This window comes from Vicugna pacos, chromosome 16, assembly GCF_048564905.1.
Source record: "Vicugna pacos chromosome 16, VicPac4, whole genome shotgun sequence".
Taxonomy (NCBI): domain Eukaryota; kingdom Metazoa; phylum Chordata; class Mammalia; order Artiodactyla; family Camelidae; genus Vicugna; species Vicugna pacos.
In genome coordinates, this window is record NC_133002.1 from 14,956,009 (window position 1) to 14,976,895 (window position 20,887).

At 44.2% G+C, this 20,887-nt stretch overlaps 2 protein-coding genes and 1 long non-coding RNA gene across 7 annotated transcripts in view; 2 read left to right on the plus strand and 1 right to left on the minus strand.

Annotated features, from left to right (window-relative positions):
• Positions 1-20,887, plus strand: part of LOC107034498 (uncharacterized) — a 212,351-nt gene that overhangs the window by 158,543 nt on the left and 32,921 nt on the right. The gene's annotated exons all lie outside the window — the stretch shown is intronic.
• On the plus strand, positions 5,832-8,207 carry LOC140686022 (uncharacterized). Its single transcript, XR_012059444.1, has 3 exons — positions 5,832-5,879; positions 6,060-6,309; positions 7,990-8,207. It is a non-coding gene; the product is annotated as an uncharacterized lncRNA (long non-coding RNA).
• HS3ST3A1 (heparan sulfate-glucosamine 3-sulfotransferase 3A1) overlaps positions 14,874-20,887 on the minus strand; it is a 74,317-nt gene continuing 68,303 nt past the window's right edge. Inside the window, exon 2 of the mRNA XM_072938403.1 lies at positions 14,874-15,795. Coding sequence (XP_072794504.1) covers positions 15,174-15,795 — 622 coding nt within the window. The 3' untranslated portion in view covers positions 14,874-15,173. The remainder of the gene's footprint in view (positions 15,796-20,887) is intronic.

Sequence of the window (20,887 nt, forward strand, 5' to 3'; positions counted from 1 at the left end):
TGATCTTGTCCATCTTCTTTCCGAAGCTTCGTTTCTTCATTTGATCCCTAGAGTTCATGCCCTGAGCTCCAGGCCAGGGATGGAAAATAGGTTTCATCACAAACAGTGGCTTCAATCACTTGCAGTAGCTTCCAAAGCACGTGGTTGCGAGGATTCTTGGGGGAAGTCGGGGTTGAATGTGTCAGAGCGCAATGGTGGTGTCTTCTGTGAGTACAGGAGGGCAGGTGAGGCAGGTAGTGCAACCCCCATGGTGGTGCCGTTGGACCACTGTTCACCCTTCAGTAGTGACCTGAAACAGCACATTAATTCATTAGCTTATGCATTCTGAGATGCTTCTCTGTTGGTGGCACCGTGCTGTCTCCTGCCCTCACACCGCCAGCCATCCCCCATCTGTCCTAGGAGGCTCGGGTCCAATTCTGCTGCACTGAGAGTGGTCCTGTGATCAGAGTGTCAGCTCAACTAGAGACTCAGCTGGGGACGTGTGCGGTCTGAGCCCTTCTCTCCCAGAGAGCATCAGTTTTTCACCATGAAGGATACAGTGAAAGGAGGGTAGGCTGGCAGCTGGGCACATGAGGGCTGGTACAGGATGAAAAAGAGAGGGGCCAGCAGTGACAGGACAAAAGGCAAAGGAAGGTGACAGCCACTGCAGGTCCTTGTGCACATGTTATTTTGCTGCTGTTTTTGTCTGAGTGCTCTAGTTGTGGCAAGGCTGGGATTGGTTGTAGCCGAAGCAGCCTGGAGAAGAGGACAGAGAGGAGGAAAGAAAGCACAGAGGGTGGGGGAAGGAAAGCGGTCCTGGGGGCTGTGAGAGAGGAAGGTTAGGGAACAAGGTCTTCTGAGCATGAGTCACGTGAAGATCAGATCTGATGGAAGCAGCCAGGAGACTAACATGATGGGGACCTTCCTCAGCAACCAGTCAGTTGTATTAAAGAGCCACAGTCCTGTGATTCACCTTCCTGGAAGCAAGGACAGAGTTAGAGATGGGCAGGGAGCAGTGGAGGAATAGTGTGTGTGTGTGCGCGCGCGCGTGTGTGCACATGTTCATTCAAACCACATGAGATCAATCATAATAACAAACAAGTGACAGGTAGGGTTTAATCTAGGTAGTAAGTGGGAGAAACATGGCCCTTTTGTTTTTGTAATATAACTGTAAAGGCTAAACATTGTGACAGTCCTACTTTTCTTGGGATATTTCACACAATAATAAACTTATTATGCTTCAAAAATTCACTTCCATAAGCCAACAAAGATAAAATGGAATCATAAAAATCAGTCAGTCAATCCAAAGGAAGGCATACATAGATAAAGAACAAATGGAAAACAAATACCAAGATGACAGATTTAAACCTAATCTAACATGTTAATGATTACATTAATTGTAAATGGTCTAAATACTTCAATTAAATTTCAAAGGTTGTCATAATGAAGAAAAATTAAGACCCAGCTATATGATGCCTATAAGAAAAATATTTTAAATATAAAACCACAAAGAGATTAAAAATAAAAGAACAGAAAAAAGACTTACCATTCTAACACTAATGAAAATGAAGCTTGAATGACTATATTTATACTAGACAAAGCATATTTCCAAAAAAATTACCAAAAATGAAGAAAACACTTCATAATGGTTAAAAAGATCAACTCTTCAAGAGGACGTAACGATCCTAAATGTGTCTGTACCTAATACCAGAACTTCAAAATATACGAGGCAAAACCGAACTATAAGAAGAAATAGGGACCTTTCTGAGTATTGGATGTATTTGTTACTTTGAATATGGTGAGGATTTCATGAGTTTTAAATATTTCAAAACTTATCAAACCATATGCTTTAAATATGTATAGTTTATTATGTTCAATTGTATGTTAATAGAGTTGTTAAAAGAGAGTATTCTGGAAATCCAAAGGGATAAAATAAATGAACTATTTGAATAATAAGTAAGCTAATATTAATAGTTGTTATATCAGAAAACCAAAACCCTCCCCATGTATTCATTTTGGACTGAAAGAAAGTTAGACATAGATGTTTTTAAGAAAATAAATGGATATATAAAAGTCTAAAGTTTTGCTAATTTTTACTTTAAAGAACATTAAGACGAACTTTAATGCTGAGATACATTTACCCCATCGGTGATACTGCGACCTTTAAGCATTATGTCTTACAAATAAGCAGCAATGAATGACCACAACAGACCCTGTACTGTAAGAAACAGATGCTTTTTTATTACATGAAATACAAAACACTATTTTTAAACAGAGATAACACAAAACAGAAAATGTCCAACAAAATATGTGAAGACAGATGTTTTTAAACTCTTTAAACCTTAATAGAAAAGATACATATTTTATGTTACATAGAGACAGAAATCCTGGTGTACTGATTCAATTTAATAAATACATTTGAAATGAAATTTTCAAATTTTAAGCTTAAATTTAAAATTTATTATGATTGCCTATAATTTTTCTGGTAATTTTGTCACAGTGAATTTACATTTAATACATTAAGCTGTGTCCAGTTTAAATTACTAGAGTGGAAAAGTTAGAGAATTAAGAAAATTCTCACAGAAATGTTTTGAATAAAAGACCTTAGCAGCTTTTGTAAGAAGTAATAATAATACTGGACTGAAAACAGAAGAATAAATTATATTCCCTCAGAGAAAGAAACCAGTGAGTTGTCTCACACGGGGTAAACTTTGTAATACAAAAAAAAAAAAATGAAAGACTTGAAGCTACCTTTTTGATGATTTAGTCATGGAGAAATATTTTAAAGGAGCTTTAGATGGCTTTTTAAAAAGTGTTAATAAGTATCAGATACGACCAGACAACTTGGAACTTCAGACAGAGCCTCGTTAATACAGCATATGTGTGGTATAATTGCTACTTCAACAAATGTGAGAAAATAAAGTGCGTCAAATCAGCGTCCATGACGAAGGACCTCTGCTCAGCTCCCTCTGCGCTTCAGGGGTGAGAAAATAAACAAAAACGTACAACTGGCTTAACTGAACCAAACCATCAAGGGAAACTATTAATTTGCTTGTTTTTTTATGAACCTTAATATATTTGCAAAAATCCCTAGGAAGCCCAGACTTACCCTTGAAAAATTATAACTTTTAATTTAAATAAGGCAGGGAAGCTAAACTGTTTAACCAATTTGACAGATATATAAAATGCTTACAGTCCTGGTCTATAAAGCCAGGAGCCTCGTAAAGTTTTATTTCATAGCATGTAAGTCCTCGTTCGTGGTAAATATCTTCATCTTAAAGAACTGCTGCTAAAGAGTGTTTTCTTCACTTGACATTTCAAAATTGTAAGCCTGAATTAATTCCATGACCTCAAAACTTTGATAAACAGAGCATCTTGGTTTGACGAACCTAGTTTTTATAGATGCAGATAGAGGCTGAACAGCACCCCTGCCAGTATATGAGTCATCTGTCATTAAGCTTTTCCCCCTAAAGTTATCACCTGAAAAATCGGTATATTTTAACTGCCAGACCACCATTTTAACTCCTCTTCTAATAGAAACATAAATTGGGGATTTGTGCTCTACTAGATGATGGCCGCAGTGAGATCTGGCATAGACTAGCACCGCCGCGCCCGTGACAACACGTTTAAAATAAAGAACACACGCTGCCAGGTAGATGCAAAGGTGTCACTGAGCAAGGACCATGAGCTTGGGGGCTTAGGAAGCTCTGTGATGAAGGGGGAGTGTCCACCTGCAGGGACACTGACTGCTAAAGAAAATGTTAGTTTTTGGCACCAGAAGACTTGAGCAAACTTTAAAGTATCCACAGTTTAAATGTGTCATCATTAGTGTTCACCAAGTGATCATGTTTTCAGGTTTGACCAAACTTGCATTCATACATGTTTAGAACTGGTAGAACCTTCAAAACTGTCTAATCGCCTCCCTGATGTGCAAAGTGAGGCTCTAGGAGTCCCTGCAGATCTGTTACAGTGACAAGATACACGAGTCCCTGGGGGCTGCTCCCTGTAGACCGACGGCCCTGCTGTGGGGACCCTTCGAGGCACTTGACCACGTAACTGGAGTGCTTGCTCACTGGTGGATGACTTCCAGTGGGGAAGCCGAGTCTCCCTCCAGCCCACGGCTGTGTCTGCAAGACAGGGGTGGGGGCGACTGGGGTCCCAAACTCAGACTCCCTCAGGGGTTACGTTCCCCCTCTCTGCTTCCAGTTTCTGCTTAGCTGTCAGGGAGCTTGAGGATTTGGAAACGCCCCATGTGTGTTTGAGCCATCTTCTAATTTCAAGGTAAAATAATCTTCAGATGGAGCACAGTTATGCTGAAATGCACAATCGCTGTGAGAAGGCGCCTGGGGCTACACGGGAAGGTACGGGTGCTCATGTCTATTAACGGATTCATGCAAACAGTCATTTCCTAGCAGCAGAGAGGGAGTGTGCAAGGCTCCTAAACAACAGCTAACAGAAACGCTGAGACTTCCGTCCTGTTTGCTCTGTGCCAGGCACCGATGGAAATGCCTCACGCGGTCACTCGGTCCTCATGACAACCCAGAGCTTTCAGTGCTGTTACCACCATCCCTTCTTTATAGGTTAGAAAATGGAGGCCCAGTGAGATTAAGTTTGTTTCCCAGAGTCTTAATAAATTAATACATTTAGGAATTAATAAATCTAGAATTCAGATCAGATGTCCATGCTCTTAAGAAATTAATAAATGTAGAATTCAAATCAAAGGTCCACACTCTTAGCTAATACTGTACAGTGACCCTCAGGAATAAAGATTTATGTTTTAAAATAGGCTCAGAAGGGCTTGCGGAGGGCGGGGGGTGGTCTGTGAGTCACGTGAACATGTCCAGTGTCCCTGGTCACCACGGGGTTAGGCCTGCGCTGCTCGGTTTGGTCTGGCACCACAGGTAAATGAAAATGCAATGTCAGGATCCCTTTCAAGTGGAGCCTGAGGGTGCTCTCCTGTTGCATGGTCTCTTACGGGGTCCACCAGCCTCTCCTTGTGGGTTACAGCCACTGGCCAGGAGCAAACTGTAAGGGTGAGGGCGAGAAACGGGAGACGGTAGCTGGGTGGTTGGGAGATGTTGGAATTCGGGATGTCTGAGTCCAGAAGGGGCTGGAAGGGGGAGGAAATCACATCCAGCTGGCTGGCAAGTTTATCTTCCCCGAGAATCACCCAGGAAGGGATTTATATCAGCGAAGGGTCTGAAACTTCATTCCCGTCTTAGTAAAGCCATCTGCTCCGGGGCGAAGGCAGGAGAGGAAGAAAGATCGCTGCTGTAGGTACCCGGGGGACCAGAGGTTGCTTCAAGAAACCCTTCAGGAGAGACAGCAGCTACCTGGGGAGGCTCAGCCACACTGGGAAGAACCAAAGCCACAAAGCTGGCCTTTGAATTCCTACCAGAAACACCTTCACATGAGAGAGAAAACTGATTTGTCTTAGAAAATGTCTGAAGGGGGAAAAAATGCGCCACAGTCTTTGGACCCCGTTCTTTGGAAACAGGCTTCCCATGGCTTTAGTAGGAGTCATCGGTGACAGCGCTGAAGTGGTAAAACAGACAGGGAGCGTGGCAGGCCCGGGCCAGGTGCCCAGAGAACTCAAGCAGAGGACTCCTGTCCCATCTCTTGACCTGCCTGGGCAGGCAGGCGTCAGAAACGCGGTCCATGACGTGGTCTGGGCTCACCTCTTGATCTGGGAGTCACTGGGGGGTAGAAAGGCTGAAATCCAGCCATGGCACCGCAGACAGCTCTGCTGCTGGGCGGAACTGTGAAGCTGGAAGCTTGGCTACAGAATAGCAAACGGAGCCTAATTATCAGGTTCCAAGCAGAATGTCTTGGTGAGTGAGGACAATGAGTGTGGCTGCTCACTTAAGGGTCAGGTACCTGTGTCCCCATCTGAAGACAAGGTTAGTCTCTGTGGCTGGGATGGCTCTGAATTTGCTCCTGGTAGTGTTTTTCTGATGCCCATTTTTCAGCACGACAGCAGTGAGATTTCATGTCAATCCTTTCACTCGTGGTGACACTTCTATATACACATATTTTTAAATGAAAACAATGAATAACACTCAGTTTGTTTCTGCTCACAGTGATCCTACAAAGAAGGCTTACATTTTGCTGAGGAGGTTAAATTCTGGTTGTCCCTTTGGGATGAGGGAGAAATCGTGACTGAGCAGAGACACACTGGGCTGTGTTTACTGGTGAGGTTGACAAGCCGCCTGGACATTGTGTTGAATATATCACGCAAGACAGGAACTGGCATGAAGGAAGTGGGGTCTGTTGCTTGGAGTTCGTGCTGTTATGGCTGGTGAGACCTGGACCATTCATTCATGGTCTGAGGTAGGTCAGGGGCCTCACTTGAGCGCCGCATACCATTGAGAAAGTGTCTCCAATGTGCAAGTCGAGAGTGTGGCAACACCTGAGATCAAGGTGGATTTGGCTTTGGGGGGAAGGCTGCATGCATGTGGCTGTGGAGTGTGCTGCCCTGGCCGCGTGCGGGCTGTGATGGGGAGGAAGGAGGTCCAAGTCAGTCACCCTCAGGGGCCCAGAACAGAAAAGCCAGGCAGGGTTGGATGAATCACGGTCCAACCAGATGAAGCCACCTTTGCGTTCAGGGTGGGTGATCGGGAGGGTTTCCAAGGTGTGCGGAGTTGGAAAGAAGGCAGAAGAAGCAGTAGAAGGAAATAGAGGATGAGTTGGTTCCTGTTGTGGAAAGAAAAGGGGGAAGCTGATTTCATCTGAGGGGCAGAGAGGGAGGAAGTGTCAGGAAACGGCAGGGAAAATGCGAAACAAGTCTGTGTGTTTGAAAAATAACACAAAGGAAAAGCCCCAGCAGAATGACAAGAGGAAGGACAGACCGTGTGTTAGGGAATCAGAACAGGAAAAGAGCATCCTCCTCCTTCACACCCGTGAAGATGGCTCTAAGCAAAGAAACAAAACAAAGTAAAACGGAAAACAACCAGCGTTGGAGGCGACGTGGAGAGGCTAGAGCCTCAGGCCTCGCTGTGGGAGTACGAAGCGGAGCAGCCCCATGGTGGTTCCTCAGAGAGTGAAGTACAGAACTTCCCTGTGATCCAGGAGTCCACTCTGAGGGACACGCCTCAAAAACACAGAGAATCTAAACACATACTACCGTGTGGATGGTCCTCAGAGATGTTGTATGTGACAGCCCAGACCCAGAAGGACAAATACTGTGCGACTCTACTCACATGGAGCGCCTCAGGGAGGGAGTCTGGTTTACAGAGGCGGCAGGGAGGATGGAGACTGCCTGGGGCAGGGGCAGCGGCTGGCGGGTGGGGAGTTACTGGTTAGTGGACACAGAGCCTCTGTTGACGGCGCGGTTCTGGACAGGGGTAGTGGTGGTGGCCGCAGAACAACACTGTGCACGCATTTAGTGCCACCGTGTTGTACACTCAGTGGTTAAGACGGTAGATTTTATGTGTATTTTACCAAAATTTTTAAAAGGGACCCTTTAAATAAAAAGAGAGTTAAAGGCACCTTGGAAACGAGTAAATTCCCACAAATCAAAGCCAATTGGATTTCATTATAAGGACCATAGAGGTCAGGACACAGAGCAGCAGATACGCCTCTTCTGGGCGCTTGATGACAGTCTTTGGGCAAACCCTAGACTCCGAGGCATTTGTACGCTTGATGAGAGGGAGGAAGCACTGCCCTCATTTCCAGATGGTTATAAATGCTGTATTCTCTCGGCAGTAAGGACTCAGGAGTAAGGGTGTAGCTCCTTCTTCTGCAGGCAGGGAATGGATGTGCAGGAGCTGGGAAAAGCCAGAGAATAAAAATCCACAGAAAACAGCACACGTCAAAGGGAAGCACGGTCTGTCTGAACCAGATGAAAGTGGTGCTGGAAGCCACGGCTAACACAGGGGTGGATGGGTTTCGTTATATCTGTATTCCACTGTTCGAGGTGGGAGGTGGTCTGTAAATGAAAGGACCAAAAGTGGGTGGGTGAATACAGCCCCAGTTTAGAAACTGTTATTAAGGGCTTTTTTTTTTTAACAGAATTTTTTCCACCCCAAATCCAGAAGAGATATGGCTTCAGTGTCAAGAAGGACTGATAATGCAGGAAAAATAGGAAGAAACATACAGTTCAAGGGCAGTCATCACTCCTCCACTGACAAGTATGACCAAGTTATTGAGTAAAGAGGAAAAGTCTGGTGGCACTGTTTCCTATTAATAAAAGCCAATTTTGGTCACAGCTTTTAGTGGCCTGTGGGAAATGGGTAAAGTGACTGATTTACTGATCATCATTTTAAGAGACAGGAGAAAAATCATTGTAGGTGGCAGCCCCAACCATAAAATGTCTCCAGACATTTTAGTTGGGATGAACTTGACAGCACAGTGCTTTTTTTAAAATAAATGAGAAAACTGAGGTTCCATGGTACCTCAATTCATGCAAGACGTCAGCATCTCTGGTCAAATCAAGGCAATTCACCAAATTATCCACAGGACATGGGGTTTCATCATTAAGGCACAGAAAGAGCTGATGAAATGAAAATTTTTTTTTATTCTAAAGGAAGGTAGGATTAAAAAAATGAATGATTGAGCAAGCCACGGTTTCCTTTCAAGGTGTCTTTAAGTATGAAGTGTTAGATAAATCTAATGAATATATAGTCCTGCTATTTATTAGTATGGTTGTATCCCAGGCCTCAGTGAGTGGAGAAAAAATTCAGTGTAGGACATGAAGAAGGGGAGCTCATGAGGGTGCCCGAGGGCCATGGGACAGCAGACTCGGCACGGTTCTGGGTGCCCAGCAGACGTCACGGTGGGAAGAGTTGGAACAAGGGAGAGGACAGAAAAAGAGACAAAGATCAGGCTGGAGAAACTGGAACTGGAGTCAGTTAATAATGAAGGTGTCATAGGAATAAATGGGCATGAAAAAGCAGAGCAGAGACCGGTGAGAAAGCAAGGGATGCACACCGAAGGCTGGACGAGGGAGATGGGCTCTGGGCGTGGTTAGCACGCGGGAGATTTGCAGCCTAAGTTGGAAGACAGGATGGGGCTAGGAGAAACAGATCTGCTTCCAATTTTTCTGTGTATTCATTTTATATGGCTCAGGCTAGTAGAGTTTATCATACCGTTGATGCAGAACTTTTTATTAATGGCCTCATCAAATAACAGGGGCCAAAGAGTCTGAAAAAGGGCTCATTATTTCTGGTCAGGTGGAGGAAGAGCAGCCGGGTTCAATACGGAGTCATTTTACAGCTGGAAACCAGTGCCCGTTCGGTGCGTCTGCCTTTTAGTGGGTAAGAAGGGATAAGAAAGCTACGTCCCCTAGGAAGTGTTCAGTGCTGTCTGCTAGGAGGCTGGCGGGAAGGGGATTTTTCCTAAAGGGAACTTGTCCCAAAATGTAAAGGCACAAGCTTAGGAAACGGTAAAGAAGATCAAAGAAGGTAGAATCAAGGCCAAGTTCTGAGATGGAAAATAAGGTACAATTCTGGGGCCAGTTACCAAAAGGGAAAAGTAACAGTGAAGAGTTTCACTGAAAAGAAAGAAGAAATTTTTGAAAAAAAAGTATGCAAGATGGCTTTTGGCATAAGGACTTTGATACAAGGAGATACAGAAGAGAGATGCGATGGAAGTGGGAAGGAGGGAAAGAAAGAGGCTGGAAAGATGTTTGTGAGTAACTCAGCCGAGGGGAAATGGGGGCTTTTTAGAAAAGCGGAAGAGCCGTAGCAGACTCTCTAACCTGTTCAAGCATAAATACGGTGCAGAAGTGCTTGGATCCCCTATAAAAGGTAGGTTGTTACTGTTGTAGGATATTTACTTGGACTTTTCATGACAAAGAGCAGCTGATCTGGGGTTCAAAGGGTTAAGATCAGGTGGCCTGAGGTAAGGGCTAGGCTCCCGCTGCGGGTGGCAGTTGTCAGCAGAGCATCAGGAGCTCTGGTTTCCTCTGAAAAACTGCGGTGAAAGGACTGTAGTTTCCTGGCTTCCCCCTGTCCTCTGGCTGACCGGCTGTTGCAGGCTTGAAATAAAGAAATCTGAGCTAAGATAAGGCTTTACGGGAAGGCAGGTGGGGGAAAGTGCCTCTGTCCCACCCGGAGGCAGGCAGCCTCTCCGGGGTGGGGCCCAAGCGGCTGGTCTGGGTCTTCAGGTTGGGGTGAGAGGCGGGGCACCAGGAACCTGGGAAGTGTCCTTCCAGTAACACCATCACCTCCTGTCAAAAACGAGGCCCAAACACTCACCTCTGTTCATCCATCTTTAGGCCCTGTTTTCCTAATGAAAATACTCTCGGGGAAAGTTAAACCCATCTGACCTGCATCTGTCTGGGCGTCTCCATCAGACGGACAGACCGCTGTCCCTAGAGCTAAGCCAAGGGCAGTTGCCTTCCCCGGGAATCTGAAGCGGGAAGTGGACACCGTCCAGTACGGTGCTTTCAGAGAAGGGGGAGCAGAGGCCAGGCGGGGCGGGGACACCAGGGACCAGTGGACACAGGTGGGATGAGGGGAGGGAAGGCATTCGGAAAGTGAAGGAAACATGGAAGGAGGAGGGAAAGGCACCTCACTCCTCTTTGCAATGAAAACAAGCCCTGAAGGACGGTATACACTCTACATTGACCAGGTGTGGACCACCAGGACCAGTAGCCTTTAAGCCCCTTAGGAATTGCCAGCCAGCAGCGAGCTAGAAGCCTAGCCTAACCACGTACCAGCCAGGCAGAGCCAACAAAGGATGCCGCTTCCCCTATCGGATCCTTCCAATGCACCTAAAATATCAGACCCAGGGATTCGGGGATGAAAGGATCACAACAGAACGTAAGCTCCCTCCTCATTGTTACTGTATATTTTTGACAGTAAAACCAGAGGAGAACGAAGTCGTTGAGCCTACAGCTATTAAAAGAACACAACCAACAGTTGGGAATTTAACTAGAAAATTAGGGCTATAGCTTGAAACATACTAACTAAATATCCTAGATGTTCCACAGTGGACTCATGTATTGGAAGCAGTTTCCATTTTCAGTTTATTTCCTCCTGACATAATGAAATTCCGTTATCTTATTAGTCTGCATATGAGGTTATGAGGTTGTACTGCCTTGTAATTTCCCCAAATTCATCTTTTTTTAAGCTTTAAGGAGAGGCCTGCTATCCCACAGTTTCATGATGTGACAAACCAGTTTACACTTTCCCATCCATGTCTTTCATCCGTGTAATTAAGACTCTGAATGCAAATTTGTTTTCATGTCGATGAAGTTATTTCAAGAACTATAAATTCTGCAGTGATGCTGGTATTTCCCCAGAAGGGCATGGTGTTTGGGTTTGTAAAGTCCGTTTCTTCCTCAGTGACTTCAGGACACAACAGGAGAATAGAGGGTCTTTTATTTCTGCAGTAGGACTGTCATTGGACTGAATCTGAGCGATAGTTTCCTAATGTGGGGACCCGGGCGCTCGTCTCTTCCCCGATTCCATGGTGACCACATACAAAGACCTGGGGTTGCTAGAAAATGGCAGGAAGAATGCGTCTTCCTTTGCTGCTAACCAGCAGCCCAGGGCCATCTGTCCAGCAGAGCACATCTACTTGAATTTGGCTGTTGAACAGAAGTGGAGCCATTTACTATTATTTCTTGACCCTTGGTTGTGTCAGGTGACAAGAAATACTGTCAGGGCACTGTCACGGAGGCAGGTTGAACCTGCAAGGCTCGAACTTGGAAAAGACTTAAGAAATGTTTTATTGGGATGTTATCCTCCCACCTGAGGCTGACTGATTGCACTTCCCAGAAACGCAGCCGTCTGTTTGTGACAAGAGGCTCCCATGTCCCAACTGTACAAACTCGGCTCAGCGATGCTCTAGTCCTCGTCCTAGCAAGCACACCCTGCGGACTCTAATGGAGTCATTTACAGAGTTAGAGAAAGGTTTTCAAAAGGAAACCTTGAATGGTGAGTTAAAGAGTCGGGCATTAGTTAGACTCTGGTTTCTATAGCCCTGGTTTGGACACACACTAGCTGTAACTGGTTTACTTCTTAAGCTGGGAGCCTCCGCTCCAGTGGACCTTCTGGGTGGGAGAATTCTTTGTTATGAAGGCTCTCCTGTGCATATTAGATGTCTGGCCGTGTCCCTGGCATCTGCCCACTAGGAATACCCTATACCCCACCATGCTTGGGACCCCACAGCATCTGCAGACATTGCCTTGGGATGCAAAATTGTTTTTTGTTGAGAACCAGTGTCTTCAGTGTTTGTTTCTTCATCTGTAGAGTGGAATGAGAGGGGAGAGTTGCTGTTGGTTTAAGGTGAAAAGATGCATTTGAAAGATGCATTCCTGTAACCTGCTACAGGAATATAAGGTGGTGGTGTTTTATAAACACATTTGTTCACATGTTGAATTCTGGTCACCCTCATAGGCAACAGACTTAGGCAGGTCTCAGCCCACAGAACAGGATGGAGGTGTTTATAAGAAGTTTATCCTCTTTACAACTGCAAAACCGAGAGTTAATTTACAGACAGCAATATTTCAAACCTCTGCATAACCAGCTAAAGAAAGGATTCAGGTGCCAAATGGGGATTTAATCCAGATTACCATTAAAGTTTATTCTAACTTTGAGGATCTTTGAAAATAAGAAAATTAGAGTGGGATTAGTACTCCTAGAACAGCAAAAATCCATTCCCTAGAAGCTTATCAACCTCTGGTTAATAGAATAAAATTAATTTCCCTTAACATTTCTTAATTACCTCAAGAATTTATACTCTGGTGACCTCAAAAGCAGGCTGGAGACCTCTGGTTGTTCTCCACCTCTGAGAAGGGTCCAGGAGGTCAAGCAGGCCTGGCTGTGGAGCAGGCAGCTTGGAGGAAGGGTAAGTAAGTTGTTCACATCAGAGCAGAGCCTATCATGTCGCGTCGCTAAATGGACCAAAGGAGCCTGAGGCCAGGTCCAGGCGTCGCAAGAGGACGCAGTGCTGCGAGGGGGAAGTGGAGGTCCCTGCTCTGGAGTGGTGCTGACGCTGGATCCTCGCACACCGTGCGGGGCTCTGTGACGTCTAGCACTCTCGTGAAAGCTGAGCGCTGAGGAGGTTTTCCTGGAATGGTCTGTAGTCATTCATTTTAAAAACCATATGAACAAACAAAAAATCTAATGCAAGAAGAGGGCCTTTGTGCTCAGTTCTGTTCTTTTATTATTTATTAACACACAAAGACGAAGGTTGCTGAATACAATTGTTAGATGCTTTGTTTCCTGTGGAGCCACCTTTGCACAAGGCCAAGCAAATGCTTATGAAAGAATCCGAAGCACAACGTGAGTTAAGAGAAAAGATGAAAAGAGTTTAAAATGAGTCTCTCGTTACCGGTAGTGATGATTCAAGGAGAACGAAAAACCAGGGAAAGGGAGGGTAGGGGAGTGGAGAATCAGGACTGGAAACGGGGACCTGGATTTGGGGTTTACTCAACTTCTGTAAATGGGAATTAATAAATAAATCCAAAGATTTGGAGCAATGGTAGAGTATCTAGAAATTTAGATAATTTTTTCCTTCTTTTTTATCCTGTGTTAGCCTCCTCAAGAAATATTTACTTTGCCCGATACAGACTCTGTGTCAAATGCGATGAGAACTGCGTATTTTGAAACAACTGTAGTTTCTTTTGATGCACAGGCCTGGAGAAGAAAAGGAATGTTGTTTTAGAATTCTTGAGCATCTGGTCCTTTAAATTTTAGCAGATATGGAGAACTTCCACAAGATTGGAGACTTTTTCCTCTTGGGTTTAAACCTGCTGTGTAAGGTTGCTGACAGACTAATTATAAATGTTTTATACAGTTTGTGCATATGTGCTCCTCTCTAAACCAATTTAATTCTCATTAATGCTAATCTCGTTAATGCCCACTCAGAGAGGAAAGGAATACCCTTAATAAACTACTGATTTATTTGAGCTATTTCAACATGGAATGGGCGGAAACAGATGGAAGAGAAAAAACCATCATTTTACCCACATCTGCATTTCTTAGAGTATTTTCTGAATATTAATGAAATTAGCTTATAATTGGTACAAACAGGAAGTGGGGAAAAATAAAGTGACAAAGTGACAGTCCCCCCCCACCCATGAAAAACTGGGACCTTGCAAATGAGACTTTTATTGATTTTTTTTAAGAACTAGCTTCAAGGTTAGAAATAAGGTATCACAGGCAGATTTTCTTTGTCAAAAAGAGGTTAAAAATGAGATTCATACTCGTAAGTTCTTATTAAAGTGGGGTTTTCTGTAAGAAAAAAAGAAGAAGACAGTGAAGGTAACAAACAGGTGAGCTGTTCTCGTACCACACCTTGTCCTGCTGCTAGTGTGATGGTCCGTCTTCTCTAGACAAGGACCCCGTGCTCTCTGTCAGCTTCAGTCAAGGTGAGGTTTCCTTGCCTCGGGGTATTATAATGAGCCAGGACTGGCTCTTAAAAGCTGCTGTGTCTAGGTCTGAGTGTTCCGCTGAGCACAGCTGTGTAAGGTGTTGCGTGCCACAAACTAGCCTAGGGCTGGGGAAGCAAGGGGAAACCCTCTCTCTCCCATCTCAGATCACTCCCGTACTACGTAATCATTTCCAAAGGCACAGGTGTCTGTGCCTTTTTCATTCTCCCTGGAAAAGTGGCACTAAACAGGGAACAAGTGGGAGATGGGGTCTTGTCCAGGGACCACCATCTGGCCTGAAGACACTTCATTTAACCTCCCTGAGACTCAGTTTCCTTATCTGTAAAATGGATATAATTATGTTCTATGTTCTTATCACATCTTAGTAGAAGAATCAAAAAAGATGTTTTATTTGCAAGCAGTGTGATAACTGGGAAGTGGTGTGTGAACATCAGAGTATTAAGGAGTGGTAAACGGTTTAAGCAGCAGCAGCACAGGAAAACATTAAAGGGAGGAAAATAGAAGGACAGACACCAGTTTTAGCTGGGCTTTGTTACAGAGAGGGAGACAGATGTCCTCGGGATTTTCTTGAAAGTTTTAATGGCAGCTGACACTCATACTTCGTAACTGTGCATATAAAACACAAAAACTGAAAATGGGGGAGTTTAGACAAGTGAAGGTTTCCTTTTTGTTTCCGCAAACGATTGCTGTCACATTGAAGATGTGGGTGGAGACGAGATCAATCTCTTAACATTCACTGGGAAACAAGACTGAAACAAACACCTGCAGCACAAATATTAAACTGCCTTCTCTCTACCGCCTGGTAAAAAAATATATTATATTTTGATTATTTTTTTCTTTTTAAATTACACTGTCATCCATCCCAGCCGAAGTCCTGGCCGGTCATCTGGTAGAACTTGCGGTTGAAGGGCCGGTAGAAGTCCCGCAGCCGCCGCAGCACCTCGCGGTCGATGTCGGGGTGCGTGCGGCCCTTGCTCTTGCCCAGGCAGTGCGGCCGGCCGCTGCCCTCGGCCTTCTTGAGGCAGGGGAAGCCCTTGGTCTTGTTGAAGTAGAAGTGCTTGTCGGTGATGATGCGCTTGAGGCCCAGGAAGTCCTGCACGCGGCCCAGCTCGCCGGCCGGGTCGCGGATGAGCCGCTCGCCGCTGACGAAGAGCAGCTGGCGCAGCGGGAAGTGGCGCAGCCAGTGCTCCAGGTGCTTGGCGTAGATGCCGATCTGGATGGCGCTCCACGACGTGTCGATGAGGCCGGCGCTCCTGTTCCGGAACGTCAGGCTCTCGAAGGTGGGGATGTCGGGCCGCTTGGACAGCGTCTGCGTGTAGTCCGAGACGGCCCTGGTCACCGGGTCGCGCACCACCACGATGAGCTTGGTGTCCCTGGACATGGCCGCGATGCGCGCGGGCGCCTCGCGCGTGACGAAGTAACTGGGCGTCTTCTCCATGGTGATCTGGCCGTCCAGGGTTCTGGGCATCAGGTCCCTGCGCGGAGCAGAAAGGCACGTTAGAGCCTGAAAAACGAGCGGCTCCCGCTTTTGCACAGCGAGCTCATGCCCGGGAAGTGGGGTCGCAGCCGCCAGGCCGCGTACGGGGCCCGCTGCTCCAGCTGCTCCCCCTGCGTGCGTGACCGCGGAGAAGGCGCACCTCCGCTCGTGTTCTCAGTGGGAAATAATACTCCGGATCGCCTACGACTGTTGTCATGATTAAGCGTCCTAATACACCTCAGGAGCTGAGTGACGTGGCTGGCACAGAATTTTAATTTTTCTAATAACTTTTAACTCACAATGCAGTAAGAAAATAACGATCAAATTCCTTAGGTGAATTAGAGTATCGTAATAAACACAATTATACTGCTGTAAGATGGTATTAAAATACCCTGAGGCTTTTCTGTAGTTTTCTTATAAACAAAGCATTTATATTTAACATACTATCATTGCACAGGACATAAAATACTTCTTTTTATAATTCCTGTATTTTCCTGTAACAAGGACTTTTTCAGTGATCCATCTTTTATCTAGTAATTGGAAATGCCTTCCTTTCAGTAGTCTGTATCTCGGTTCCTCTCTCCACTGGCCCAACCATCATGTTAAGCTACCACGTTTAAGCCTATTTTCATGTACATCAGAGTAAATTCTGTCTAATCTTGAAAACGTTCTCGATGATTCTTGTCTGTTCATTCTTCCTGATGAATGTTAGAATCATTTTGTCATGCTGAAAAAAGAGAAATCCCCTTGGGAGACTTGATGGAGCAGAGATTGCTGCCTAGTTCAAGCATGCGTTCCTGCTGAGAATGGGGGGTTTCAGAGCCGGTCTGAAGGTGTGAGCTGCAGAGACAAAACCTATTTATTCCTCTCGTTTAAGTGCACTGCCATTAAATCCACCATTTATTACATATTTGCAATTATTTTATATATATATATGTACATTCTAATTTTAAGGCACTTTAAAATTGTTTTAAAAGAAATAGATGTTGCTCAAATCAATATTAGACTAAATGTATTTTGGGGATTTATGGCAGTGACTAAGTGTGTTTTGTCCTTTGACCACTGCTAAGAAGAATCAAACTTGTAACTTGTATTAGAGTCACTTTTATTCCTGGAATAATCTCCACTTGATCATGATGGATTATTTTAACATAGTCCTAGACTTGATTCATTGTTATTTTGCTTTGGATTTTTCATCCACACTCATTAATGTGATGGTCTTGGAATTTTTCTTTTGATCAATAGCTTAATCAATTGTGAGAACATGAATTATTTCAAAAATAAAAGTAGTTGAGAAATGTTTCGTATTTTTCTATATCCTAGAGAAGTTTAAGTAGCAAAATAAATTTCTATTCCTTAAAAATTTGCTGAGCGTCACTTACAAAGGCATCTAATAGTGGTGCTTTCGGGGGTGACGGTAAGAAAGGAACCAGAGTCTTCAGAAACCGTTTCAGTTTCTTCTATGGTTATTGTCTCTTAATACTCTGCCTTGTGTCCATTTTGGCAATTAATTTTTTCCAAAAGTCATCCAGTTGAGTAGTTGGAGCTATACGCTGAGTCTCAACTGTAATTTTGTTTTTTGCCCGTCTTTCTGCTTTCTAAATGACTTTCAATATTCACTTATTTGCATTTAGCTTTTCGATGCCTTCTTTATTCTTCTATTTGTTTTGTTCTTCCAATTTAATTAACTGAGTGTTTAGTTTACTTACTACTTAATATCTCTTCTCAAGTAATAACAGCACTTTGAGGGTACTATTTCCTTTTTTAATTTTAAATTTTTACTTATTTATGTATTTATTTTATAACATCACACCTAAAGTTGAAGTATAGTTGATATACGATATACGCTGCAGGTGTATAATACAGTAATTGACAATGTTTAAAGGTCATACTCCATTTATAGTTATTATAAAACATTGGCCACACTCGCCATGTTGTATATCCACCCTTGTAGCTTATTTCATACCTGAGAGCTTGTACCTCTTAGTCCTCCTCCTCCCTCTTGCCCTTCCCCCTTCCTTCTCCCCACTGGTAACCACTAGTTCTTTGCCTACATCTGTGAGTCTGTTTTTTTCTGTTATATTCACTAGTTCATTGTATTTTTCTAGACTCCACATGTAAGTGATATCTTGCAGTGTTTGTCTTTCTCTGACTTACTTCACTCAGCAAAATTCTCTCCAAGTCCATCCATGCTGTGCACCAGAAACTAATACAACGTTTTAAATCAACTGTACTTCAATTAAAAAGCAAACAACCAATCAATCCACCCATTTAAAATATGGGCAGAAGAACTGAACATTTTTCCAAAGGAAATGCAGATGGCCAACAGAAACATGAAAATTTGCTCAACATCACTAATATCAGGGAAATGCAAATCAAAATCACAATGAGACATCATCTCACACCTGTCAGGATGGCCATCATTGAAAAGAACACAAATAAATGTTGGCAAGGATGTGGAGAAAAGGGAACCCTTGTACACTGTTGGTGGGAATGTAAATTGGTGCAGCCACTGTAAAAACAGAACTACCATATGGCCCAGCAATTCCACTCCTGGGCATATATCCAAGAAAAACAAAAACATTAATTCAAAAAGAGCCATACACCCTGCTATTAACAGCAAGATTATTTATATTTGCCAAGATATGGAAGCATCCTAAGTGCACATCAGTAGATGAATAGATAAAGAAGATGTAGCATATATATATAATGGAATACAACTCACCCCTAAAAAGGGATATTTTGCCATTTGCAGCCCTTCATTCACTTTTTTTTTTCCACTTTAAAAACCAGAATTTTGTAACTGGTATAAACATTTCCAATGCATCAAAAACAACAAAATACCTAGAAATAAACTTAACCAAGGAGGTTACCTATACTCTGAAAACTATGAAACATTGATGAAGGAAATTGAGGATGATACAAAGAAATGGAAAGACATCTTGTGCTCTTGGATTGGAAGAATCAACATTATCAAAATGGCCATACTACCCAAAGCAATTCATAGATCCAGTGCAACCCCTGTCAAAATGCTCATGATATTTTTCACAGGATTTCAATAAACAATTCCAAAATTTATATGGAATCATGAAAGACTTGAATGGCTAAAGCAATCTTTTGTAGGTTTTTTTTCTCTCTTTCTTTCTTCATTTTGTTCTCTTTTCTTATGGTTTGATGACTAGAGAAGTTCTTTAACATCGGTTGTAAAGCTGGTTTGATGGTGCTGAATTCTTTAGCTTTTGATTTCTCCATCAAATCTGAATGAAAGCCTTGCAGGGTAGAGGATTCTTCGTTCTAAGTTTTTCCCTTTCATCACTTTAAATATATCGTGCCACTCCCTTCTGGCCTGAAGGGTTTCTGCTGAAAAATCAGCTGGTAACTTTATGGAATCTCCCTTGTATTGATATTTGTTGCTTTTTTCTTGATGATTTTAATATTTTCTCTTTATCCTTAATTTTTGTCAATTTGATTAGTGTGTACCTTGCTGTGCTCCTCTTTGGGTTGATTCTGTGTGGAAATTTCTGCATTTCCTGGACTCGGGTGACTTTTCCTTTCCCAAGTGGGGAAGTTTTCAGTTATTATCTCTTCAAAAATTTTCTCAGGCCCTTTCTCTCTCTCCTCTCTTTCTGGGACCCATATAATGTGAGCATCAGTGCACTTCACTTTGTCCAGAGTTTTCTTAAACTGTCCTCATTCCTTTTCATTTTTTTTTTCTGTTCTGCAGTAGTGATTTCCACTAACCTATCTTCTAGCTCACTGATCCATTCTTCTGCCTCATTTAGTCTAATCTTGGTTCCTTCTAGTGTGCTACTCATTTCAGTGATTTTATTCTTCAACTCTGTTTGGCTGTTCTTTATATTTTCCAACTCTTTGCTAAAAACTTCACTCTGTGCACCGACACTCCTCTTGAGTTCTCTAATCATCTTCACATCACTTATTTCTTCTATTGGGATTTTATCTTGTGCCTTGGCCTGCGAGCTAGTTCCCTGCCACCTCATGTTGTCTATCTTCCTATCTGTATTTTTAGGTAGTTTAGTTATGTTTCTCAACCTTGGAAAGCTAGCCCTCTGTGGGAGGGGTCCTATGTGTCCCAGCAGTGCACTCCTCTCTTGCCACCCAGGGGCCAGGGTCCAGCCAGTCCCACTGTAGAGTCTGGCCTGGGTGTGTGGACTCCTTCAGCAGGCTTTGGGATTGTTATTTCCTTATTTCTGGTATCTCCCTCACAGCTGGCTGAGGCTGGACTAGAGGCTTATGCAGGTTTTCTGGCAGAAGGAGCCGGTGCCTGCCCACTGCTGGGTGGAGCTCAGTCCTGGACCTCTGGTGGGCAAGGCCGTGTCTAGAGGCATTTGTGGCTCAGGAAGGCTGCTGACGGGTTGGGCTGTGTCCCCACCCTGTACGTTGTTTGGCCTGAGGCTTCCCTATAGGCTGTTGGGTGGAGCTAGGTCTCGGTGCTAATGATTCAATCAAGATGTCAGCCTCCAGGAAAGCACATGTCGATGAACACTCCTGGAATGCCCGCCACGAGCTTTTATGTCTCCTGATTGAGCCGCAACTGCCCCCCCCCCCCATGTCCCCAGCAGACCTTCCAAGACCAGCAGGCAGGTCTGGCCCAGGTTCCTGTGAAATCACTGCCTCTGCCCTTGGCCCCAGCACATGTAAGATTCTGTGTACACCTCTTAAAAGAGTGAAGTCTCTGTCTCCCCCAGTCCCGTAGGGCTCCTGGAGTGAAGCCCCACTGGCCTTCAAAACCAGATGTCCTGGGGTCCCCTCCCAGTGCTGGAACCTGGACTGGGGAGCCTGACCTGACATGGGGCTCAGAGCGCTCACTCCTATGGGAGGGCCTCTGAGATTTAATTATTCTTCAGCTTGTGGGTCGCCCGTCTTGGGGGGACGGGGCCCAGTTATATTGTGAGCACACCCCTTCTACCTTCCTGCTGTGGGTCCCTCTTTGTTTCCAGTTGAGGAAGATCTTTTCTTGCCAGGCTCCAGTCTTTTTAAGTTGGTGGTGGTTTAGCAGTCATTGGTGCTCTGCTGTAGTCGTGAGGAGAGGTGAGCTTGTGGTCCTGCTGCTCGGCCATCTTGACTGAAAA